The 11,203-nt window shown below is 48.9% G+C and overlaps 1 protein-coding gene across 8 annotated transcripts in view; it reads right to left on the bottom strand.

Moving 5' to 3' along the window:
- dock3 (dedicator of cytokinesis 3) overlaps nt 1-11,203 on the bottom strand; it is a 366,286-nt gene that overhangs the window by 114,170 nt on the left and 240,913 nt on the right. For all 8 annotated transcript variants that reach the window (XM_045705090.2, XM_045705092.2, XM_045705096.2 and 5 more), the window contains exons 7-9: nt 7,846-7,930; nt 3,253-3,294; nt 1,467-1,624 (exon numbers count right to left, since the gene is read on the bottom strand). In XM_045705090.2, coding sequence (XP_045561046.1) covers nt 1,467-1,624; nt 3,253-3,294; nt 7,846-7,930 — 285 coding nt within the window. The remainder of the gene's footprint in view (nt 1-1,466; nt 1,625-3,252; nt 3,295-7,845; nt 7,931-11,203) is intronic.

The following is an 11,203-nucleotide window of genomic DNA, read 5'->3' as shown; positions in this document are numbered from 1 at the left end:
CACACACACACACACACACACACACACACACACACACACACACACACACACACACACACACACACACACACACACACACACACACATACACCTGCCTCTTGTAACCTGAACTGACTGTCATTGTGAGAGAAGATAATGCCATGACAACAGGTTATCTTGACAACAGGTTATCATGACAACAGGTTATCATGACAACAGGTTATCTTGACAACAGGTTATCTTGACAACAGGTTATCAAGGTCAAGCCAACTGGACAAGTTTCCTTAAGCTGACCTCTGTGTGTGGAGGGAGGAGGCAGGGGGAGGCAGAGAGGAAAGAGGAGGTATACAGTATGTGTGTGTGTGTGTGTGTGTGTGTGTGTGTGTGTGTGTGTGTGTGTGTGTGTGTGTGTGTGTGTGTGTGTGTGTGTGTGTGTGTGTGTGTGTGTGTTGCCCGCTGTTCGTCTAGCTATCTCCCTCCTCCTCTGTCTACCTCCACTGCCTCCTCCTTCTCATCTCTGCCACCCCCTGCTTACCCTCTTCTCCTCTCCACCCCACCTATCTCCCCCCTGCCCCCCGCCTCTCCCCCTGCCCCCCGCCTCTCCCCTATCTCCCCCTGCCTCTCCCCCTATCTCCCCCTGCCTCTCCCCCATCTTCCCCCATCTCTCCCCTGCCTCCACCCATCTCTCCCCTGCCTCCCCCATCTCTCCCCTGCCTCCCCCTATCTCCCCCCTGCCTCCCCCTATCTCCCCCCTGACTCCCCCTATCGGTGCTCATTTCCTGTCTCTCTAATCCCTAGAGAAGAAAGTCCTCAGTGGTGAAACGCATGCAATATTATACTGCTGCAACACATACACACACACACACACACACACACACACACACACACACACACACACACACACACACACACACACACACACACACACACACACACACACACACACACCCCAACATCAATCTCATTATATACATTAGCTATTCATTATCTTTTACGATCATTAAAACAACAATACATTATTTATTAGCCCCATTAATGAATCTATACATTATTCATTACAGCAGCACTGTACTGCTAGTTCACCATCAGGGACTAATTGTCAGGGAGATGTATACTGAAAGAGGTTTTAAGCGAATGCAAAGTACTTAAACGTTTTTAATGTAAACGGCTAAATGGATCAGAGGAAATCAATCCAAATGCATAAACATTTTGATTCACTCCATTGATGTTGATATTGACTACTTTTAACAGTTGTTTTTCCAAAAAACAGGGGTGTTCCATAACCTCTTCTATATTTCCACTCCATCCCCAGATTCTGCTTGCCCTCCCTCAGGTTGTACAGGTGAACAGGCCCCCGGTGAACCACTAGCATTATAGCACACCGGAAACTCTAGAATCTCTTTTACTTGATAGCTTTCACTTCCTCCGGTTGTTCAGGTAGTTCGACCCCAACCACTTTGCAGCACAAAACTACAGCATGCCTTTACCTGATCTGTTTCCCCTCCCTGAGATCGTAGAGAGAGAAGAAGATGTCTGTGTCTTCTCCCATGGTGTTGTAGGTGAAGCTCTTCAGGCTGACGAACAGGTGGTGAGGGACGGGGATACGACAGGGCTCTACACCGTGGCCCCGACGTACACTGTCAGCCTGTGTGGACGAGACAGCACACAAAGACGTGTACACAGGGCTAGAATACACTGTCTAAAAAAATCTAGATGTTTCAACTAAATAACTGGCTCCACAGCCTTTTTTCTTGTTTACTTAATTCACTTGTCGGTAAAAGTGTTACCTGAATTTAAAATTTTTAGTTGGCTCAAACTTAGCTCCAACATGAGAAAACGTAGGCAAAAATGTAGTCAACTTAAAATGATGTGTTTACTCAATTTGTCTCAACTACAAATTATTATTTTGGCATTTTTTTACAAACAAAAAAGGCTGTGGAATTAGTTCCACACACACACAGTACTTTTAACATGGTCTTTCAACTTACACATTTTACATACATGTTGTGCATGTTCATTTATACAGTAATTAGTATTCATCATGTCCTCACCTGGGATTTAAACTCACAACCTCTTGGTTCACAGCATTCCAATCTTCCTGCTACACCATCACGTCTGTGTCAATAACTGATTTCACCTGTATTGTTACACTTTGCACTTCAGTGTAAATCTCAGCTCTGCTAAATGTACACTCAAGAAAAACTATTTTATTTTCAGGAGTACCATTAAAACAGAGTAAAATGCCCCACCAACATTAGACAACTATACAGAAAAAACAAAAAATGCTTAAATAAGCAAATCAATCAATGATGAGAGAATATTGATATTAAACAATAATCAACAGAGATATGGTGGCGTAGCAGGAAGATTGGAACGTCATTAAACCAATCGGTTGTGAGTTCAAATCCCAGGTGAGGACATGTTGAATACTAATTACTGTATAAATGAACATGTTAAAAGCGCTGTGTAACTCGTTTTGTGTGTTTCTTCATACTGGGTGACTTCAACCTGACAGGTATTCTGTCACCCTGTGGGGACGAGCCAGGACAGGGATACAGTCACCCTGTGGGGACGAGACAGGACAGGGACATTGTCACCCTGTGGGGACGAGACAGGACAGGGAATAGTAAACCTGTGGGGACGAGACAGGACAGGGATACAGTCACCCTGTGGGGATGAGACAGGACAGGGAACAGTAAACTTGTGAGAACGAGACAGGACAGGGACATTCCACCCTGTGGGGACAAGACAGGACAGGGAACAGTAAACCTGTGGGGACGAGACCGGACAGGGAACAGGAAACCTGTGGGGACGAGACCGGACAGGGATACTGTCACCCTGTGGGGACGAGACAGGACAGGGACATTGTCACCCTGTGGGGACGAGACAGGACAGGGAATAGTAAACCTGTGGGGACGAGACAGGACAGGGAATAGTAAATCTGTGGGGAGAGACAGGACAGGGAACAGGAAACCTGTGGGGACGAGACAGGACAGGGACATTGTCACCCTGTGGGGACGAGACAGGACAGGGAACAAGAAACCTGTGGGGACGAGACAGGACAGGGACATTGTCACCCTGTGGGGACGAGACAGGACGGGGAACAGGAAACCTGTGGGCACGGGACAGGACAGGAAACCTCAGGGCATGTTATATTATATGTGCATTATTGTACATAGATAATTAGATAACATGATGTATGCATTGTGATGGTCATTTTCATGCAGTAGTGACAATGTGTGCATGATAGCAACTGCAGAGAGTATGTTGTACCTGGGTTGTGCTTTGCTGGACACTGTGTCTGCTGGACAGATGCTGCAAAGACATGAAAGAAAAGAAGAGAGAGAGATAGAGATAGAAAAGAGGAGAGAGTGAGAGAGGAAAGAGAGAGAAATGAGAGAGAGATAGAAAGAGAGATAGAGAGAGAAAGAAGATGAAAGAGAGGAGAGAGAGAGAAAGAGAGAAAGAAAGAGAGGAGAGAGAGATCCTCAGTTAGTCATCCTCTTTTGATTGTGAATCAGATAGCAAAACCTTGGCAATATGTACATGTTTCATTTGCTTAGAGTGCAGCAGCGCTAAGCCGTGGTTGGTTGTCAGGGCATTGTGAGTATGAGGCGGTACGATAGGCCGGGGACGCCCCAGGCAGAGCAGAGCACAGCATGTTGGGAGGATAAGACAGGGCAAGAGGGAGCGAGACAGGCTGTCAGAATAAGACAGTGACTGTGAGACGCTGAATCACCACTCAGAACAGTGCACAGGAACAGAATAAACCCAATGTCATCCCATAATTCATAGTACCTTGAGTAGAAACACAAGGCGAAGGTAATTCAGTGATAGATATATCTACTTCATAGATCCAAGCTGAGATAAAGAGAGAGTAAGAGAGGTCAATGTGTTTTGGTGTTTTGTCTTGTTTATCTTGCCGTCTCTCTCTGAGTGTAGAGAAGAGATACAGGGTGAAAGGCATCATCCAAACAAGGCAACTCCACCCTCTCTCCCCCCTCTCCCCCCCTCTCTTCCCCCTCTCTTCCCCCTCTCCACCCCCTCTCTTCACTCTCTCCACCCCTCTCTTCCCCCTCTCCACCCTCTCTTTGCCTTCTCCACCCTCTCCTCCCCCTCTCTTCCCCCTCTCCACCCTCTCTTCCCCTCTCCACCCTCTCTTTCCTCTCTCCATGCCTTCTCCACCCTCTCTTCCCCCTCTCCACCCTCTCTTCCCCCTCTCCACCCTCTCTTTCCTCTCTCCACGCCTTCTCCACCCTCTCTTCCCCCTCTCTTCCCCCTCTCCACCCTCTCTTCCCCCTCTCTACTCTCTCTTTACTCTCTTCCCCCTCTCCACCCTCTCTTCCCCCTCTCTACTCTCTCTTTACTCTCTCCACGCCTTCTCCACCCTCTCTTCCCCCTCTCCACACTCTCTTCCCCTCTCCACCTTCTCTTCCCCCTCTCCACCCTCTCTCCACCCTCTCTTCCCCCTCTCTTCCCCCTCTCCACCCTCTCTTTCCTCTCTCCACGCCTTCTCTACCCTCTCTTCCCCCTCTCTTCCCCCTCTTCACACTCTCTTTCCTCTCTCCACGCCTTCTCCACCCTCTCTTCCCCCTCTCCACCCTCTCATCCCTCTCTCCTCCCTTTAGCTTTTATTCGGGGCGAGATCCAAGGTGAGAAGCATCATACCCAACATCTCCTATCCTCCCTCTACCCTCTCTCTTATCGTCTACCCCTATCCTCCCTCTACCCTCTCCCTTATCGTCTACCCCTATCCTCCCTCTACCCTCTCCCTTATCGTCTACCCCTATCCTCCCTCTACCCTCTCCCATATCGTCGACCCCTATCCTCACTCTACCCTCTCCCTTATCGTCTACCCCTATCCTCTCTCTACCCTCTCCCTTATCGTTTACCCCTATCCTCTCTCTACCCTCTCCCTTATCATCTACCCCTATCCTCCCTCTACCCTCTCCCTTATCGTCTACCCCTATCATCCCTCTACCCCACCCCTCTCTCCTCCCTCCACCCCTCCCCTCTTTCCTGCCTCTCCTCCCTCCACCCCTCCCCTCTTTCCTCCCTCTCCTCCCTCTACCCACTCCCTTATCGTCTACCCCTCTCCTCCCTCCACCCCTCCCCTCTTTCCTGCCTCTCCTCCCTCCACCCCTCCCCTCTTTCCTCCCTCTCCTCCCTCTACCCACTCCCTTATCGTCTACCCCTATCCTCCCTCTACCCCTCCCCTCTCTCCTCCCTCCACCCCTCCCCTCTTTCCTGCCTCTCCTCCCTCTACCCCTCCCCTTCCCTCTCTCCCTCCCTCCCCTCTCTCCCTCCGCTCTACCTCTCCCCTCTACCCTCTCCCGCACCCTCTCCCCCTCCCCTCACTCCTACCATCTTCCCCTCTCCCCCACCCTCTACCTCTCCCCTACCCTCCACCCTACCCTCTACCTCCACCCTCCCCGAGGTGAGAGCTACTGTAATCTCTCCACACCTACAACCCAAGTACCCATTATCGCCTGCCATCATTCCTCAGAGACCCTCCGTCCTCCTCTCTTCTCGTGCCCCCCCCCTGCCATGTGTCATATCTGCCAGCACTACCCACTTCCATCTACTTCTATCCTGTCTTAGATGTGAGTGTCCATTAACACTAGGCATCCCCCAGTTACCCTGCCTCCTGCCATGGTGCCAAGGTCTCGCTCTCCCCATCCCCACCACTTTGCTGTACCTCTGACATCAGATGTAGGATCTTAATTTGAACCAGATTGCTACAGCAGGAAAATAATCCTGCAGCAAGAGTAAATGTGAATTATTACGTGGATTATAATTAATGAACATTTCTGTAGGAGTTGATGCATTTTTCATAAGGGAAAATCAAGTCTGACATTTCCAAGTGGAAATTACAAACTTCAGAAACCTTTTTAACCCTCAAATACACTACATGTTTGACATGTCCTGCATAGAAGGACAGTTCTCTTCCAACAGGGTGATCAAATTAAGATCCTACATCTGTAGATGTCTTTCTCCTTCTACCATTCAGTCCTCCGGCCAAGCCGGTCACTTTGCCAGGGCTGTAGCACAATGCCTTTACCTCAGCAATACCCCCAGAGCTAGGGGCAAGGCCAGGGCAGACACCCTCATCAGACTCAGTACCACCCCAGAGCTGGGAGCAAGGCCAGGGCAGACACTCTCATCAGACTCAGCACCACCCCAGAGCTGGGAGCAAGGCCAGGGCAGACACTCTCATCAGATACAATCATCATATTGCCAATGTCTCCCTCCCATTCACTATTCTGTTTTTGTGCTCCAGATATTCAACTAACTAAACGATTGACCTGTTGCAACAAATACATAATTGGCTCATCATTGTTTTGTTGCTGCGATGACAGTTGTCATTAATCAAAAATAGCTCAAACAACACAATTATGTCTACTGTACCTGTTATATACTGAACAAAAATATAAATGCAACATGCAACAATTTCACAATTTTACTGAGTTACAGTTCATATAAGGAAATCAGTCAATTGAAATAAATGCATTAGGCCCTAATCTATGGATTTCACATGACTGGGCATAGGCCCACCCACCTGGGAGCCAGGCCCACACATCGGGGAGCCAACCCAGCCAATCAGAATGATTTTGTCCGCACATTTTAGAGTGGCCTTTTATTGTCCCCAGCACAAGGTGCACCTGTATAATGATCATGCTGTTTAATCAGCTTCTTAATATGCCACACCTGTCAGGTGGATGGATTATTTTAGCAAAGGAGAAATGTTCACTAACAGAGATGTGAACAAATTTGTGCACAACATTTGAGATCCGTAAGTTTTTTAGTGTATATGGAAAAATGTCTGGGAACTTTTATTTCAGCTCATGAAACATGGGACCAACACTTTACATGCTGTATTTATATTTTTGTTCAGTGTAGTTTAGCTGCTGTTATGGCTACACTGAATATGATTAATGTGTAAATCATCACTTTTTAAGACAAAATATCTAGTTGCACTTCCAGCTCCAGCTACTGCAGAGGTTTCTGCTTCTTCCATACACGTACCATACATAAGGGTGTGTTTTATTGGACAATGTACCATACACCAGCAACAGTCACTAAGCAACAGCAGGACATCGTCATGACTCTAGTGCGTGCCGCACACAGTCGGCCCAGTGGTACCTACCATTTACATTTAGGTTATTGAGCAGATGCTTATAGTCAGTTCATTCAACTTTTGTAGGAAAACAAAACAGTGGTAAGTGGTAACGTTATACCTACCAGTTTGTATAAGTCTCTACAGTGGTCAGTGGTACCTACCAGTTTGTATAAGTCTCTACAGTGGTCAGTGGTACCTACCATGTTGTATAAGTCTCTACAGTGGTCAGTGGTACCTACCATTCTGTATAAGTCTCTACAGTGGTCAGTGGTACCTACCATGTTGTATAAGTCTCTACAGTGGTCAGTGGTACCTACCATTTTGTATAAGTCTCTACAGTGGTCAGTGGTACCTACCATTTTGTATAAGTCTCTACAGTGGTCAGTGGTACCTACCATGTTGTATAAGTCTCTACAGTGGTCAGTGGTACCTACCATTTTGTATAAGTCTCTACAGTGGTCAGTGGTACCTACCAGTTTGTATAAGTCTCTACAGTGGTCAGTGGTACCTAACATTCTGTATAAGTCTCTACAGTGGTCAGTGGTACCTACCAGTTTGTATAAGTCTCTACAGTGGTCAGTGGTACCTACCATTTTGTATAAGTCTCTACAGTGGTCAGTGGTACCTACCATTTTGTATAAGTCTCTACAGTGGTCAGTGGTACCTACCAGTTTGTATAAGTCTCTACAGTGGTCAGTGGTACCTACCATTTTGTATAAGTCTCTACAGTGGTCAGTGGTACCTACCATTTTGTATAAGTCTGAGACGCTGATCTGGTCTGCATCCACCATTTCAAACTCCTTCCTGGGTACGAGGTCCAGGCCCAGGTGTCTGTTGAGGAGAGGAGAGGGAGGGAGGGAGGGAGCAAGAGAGACACGGGGGGAGAGAGAGGAGAGGAGAGGAGAGACACGGGGGAGAGAGAGGAGAGGAGAGGAGAGGAGAGGAGAGGAGAGGAGAGGAGAGGAGAGGAGAGGAGAGGAGAGGAGAGGAGAGGAGAGGAGAGGAGAGGAGAGGAGAGGAGAGGAGAGGAGAGGAGAGGAGAGGAGAGGAGAGGAGAGGAGAGGAGAGGAGAGACACGGGGGAGAGAGAGGAGAGGAGAGGGAGGGAGCAAGAGAGACGCGGGGAGAGAGAGGGGGGAAGGGAGGGAGGGAGCAAGAGAGACGTGGGGGGAGAGAGGAAGGGAAGGGAGGGAGCAAGAGAGACGCGGGGGAGAGAGAGGGGGAAGGGAGGGAGGGAGGGAGCAAGAGAGACGTGGGGGGAGAGAGGGAGGGAAGGGAGGGAGCAAGAGAGACGCGGGGGAGAGAGAGGGAGGGAAGGGAGGGATCAAGAGAGACACGGGTGGAGAGAGAGGAGATGATAGGAGAGAGAGGGAGCAAGAGAGACATGGGGGGAGAGAGAGGAGAGGAGAGGGAGGGAGCAAGAGAGACACGCGGGGGGGAGGGAGGGAAGGGAGGGAGGGAGGGATGGATGCTCATATTAGAGAGACATATTTCCCTCAGATTACACAGATCCACAAAGATTTAGAAGACAAACTCCCATATCTACTGGGTGAAATATCACAGTGTGCCATCACAGCAGCAAGATTTGTGACCTGTTGCCACAAAAAAAGGGCAACCAGTGAAGAACAAACACCATTGTAAATACAACCCATATTTATGTTGATTTATTTTCACTTTTGCAGTTTAACTATTTCCACATCGTTACAACACTGTATATAGACATAACATGACATTTGAAATCTTTATTATTCTTTTGGAACTTTTGTGAGTGTAATGTTTAATGTAAATTTTTTCATTGTTTATTTCTCTTTTGTTTATTACCTATTTCACTTGCTTTGGCAACGTTAACATGTTTCCCATGTCAATAAAGCCCTTTTGGATAGAATTGGATGGAGAGATGAGGAGAGTTCTAAGTGCCAGTGGGTTTATTCATTCTATACCATACACCTTTCTCAGTGAGCAGCAGGGAATTATCCTCCTGCAGTCTTATATAACCTGTGTGTGTGTGTGTGTGTGTGTGTGTGTGTGTGGTGTGTGTGTGTGTGTGTGTGTGTGTGTGTGTGTGTGTGTGTGTGTGTGTGTGTGTGTGTGTGTGTGTGTGTGCGTGAGCGTGTGCGTGAGTGTGTGTGTGTGTGTGTGTGTCTGAGAAGCCAGATAAACGGAGGCTAGGGGATTTTGACTGAATCACTTCAACAGCATGATGATAATGAGATTCATTAGAGGAGTGTCTATGGACATTTACCCAGACTGGTAATGAGGGCCAGGCTGGCTGTTGACAATATCGTGTTGCAGAGGTGTGTGTGTGTGTGTGTGTGTGTGTGTGTGTGTGTGTGTGTGTGTGTGTGTGTGTGTGTGTGTGTGTGTGTGTGTGTGTGTGTGTGTGTGTGTGTGTGTGTGTGTGTCTGTCTGCCTGACCGTGTGCGTACTCCTGAGTCTGTGTTGGGAGTGCCTGCATATGTGGGTTTGTGTGTATGTGTTAGGTGCGATCAGTAGGATGCTGTCAGAGGAGAGTGGGACAGAACAGAAAGTGATCTAGTCTACACAGAGCAGAGACGTGACTGGCTGGCTGGATGACTGGCCGGCTGACTACTCGGATGACTGGCCGGCTGACTGACTGGATGACTGACTGACTGACTGGTTGGCTGGCTGACTGAATGGATGACTGGCTGACTGGATGACTGACTGACTGGCTGGCTGGCTGACTGGCCGGCTGACTACTCGGATGACTGGCCGGCCGGCTGACTGACTGAATGGATGACTGGCTGACTGACTGACTGACTGGCTGGCTGACTGAATGGATGACTGGCTGACTGGCTGACTGGATGACTGACTGACTGACTGACTGACTGACTGGCTGGCTGACTGGATGAATGGCTGGCTGACTGACTGGCTGGCTGAATGGATGACTGGCAGGCTGGCTGACTGACTGACTGGATGACTGGCTGACTGACTGACTGACTGACAGGCTGACTGACTGACTGACTGACTACCTGGATGACTGACTGACTGACTGACTGACTGACTGACTGGCTGACTACCTGGATGACTGACTACCTGGATGACTGACTACCTGGATGACTGACTGACTGACTGGCTGGCTGACTCATAGGATGACTGGCTGGCTGACTACCTGGATGACTGACTGGCTGGCTGACTGATTCACTGGCTGAGTGACTCACTGGCTGGCTGGCTCACTGGCTGGCTGACTACCTGGATGACTGACTGGCTGATTGGATGACTGACTGACTACCTGGATGACTGACTAGATGACTGACTGACTGGCTGACTGACTGGCTGGCTGACTCACTGGCAGGCTGACTACCTGGATGACTGACTGACTGGATGACTGACTGGCTGACTACCTGGCTGACACTGGCTGGCTGACTGGCTGGCTGACTGGCTGCCTGACTACCTGGATGACTGACTGGCTGGCTGATTACCTGGATGACTGACTAGCTGGCTGGCTGACTACCTGGCTGACTCACTGGCTGGCTGACTACCTGGATGAGTCATTGGCTGGCTGGCTGGCAGCTGAACATAATATGGGGCCGTCTCAGACTCCACTAATGCCATGGTTGTTTATACTCAGACACCCAGACACTACTAATATAACAAGGTGAGCTGTTGTCTCAGGTCTAAGTGTTGAGGGCAAGATAAGACAAGGTTAAGGGGGGAGTGGTTTGATGGCTCAGTTGTTTGAAGCTACAAGGAGGGAGTGGTTTGATGGCTCAGTTGTTTGAAGCTACAAGGAGGGAGTGGTTTGATGGCTCAGTTGTTTGAAGCTACAAGGAGGGAGTGGTTTGATGGCTCAGTTGGTTGAAGCTACAAGGAGGGAGTGGTTTGATGGCTCAGTTGTTTGAAGCTACAAGGAGGGAGTGGTTTGATGGCTCAGTTGTTTGAAGCTACAAGGAGGGAGTGGTTTGATGGCTCAGTTGTTTGAAGCTACAAGGAGGGAGTGGTTTGATGGCTCAGTTGGTTGAAGCTACAAGGAGGGAGTGGTTTGATGGCTCAGTTGTTTGAAGCTACAAGGAGGGAGTGGTTTGATGGCTCAGTTGGTTGAAGCTACAAGGAGGGAGTGGTTTGATGGCTCAGTTGGTTGAAGCTG

The sequence above is a fragment of the Salmo salar genome, chromosome 22 (genome assembly GCF_965601325.2).
Source record: "Salmo salar chromosome 22, fSalSal1, whole genome shotgun sequence".
Lineage (NCBI taxonomy): Eukaryota > Metazoa > Chordata > Actinopteri > Salmoniformes > Salmonidae > Salmo > Salmo salar.
This window is presented reverse-complemented; position numbering and strand designations above follow the sequence as displayed.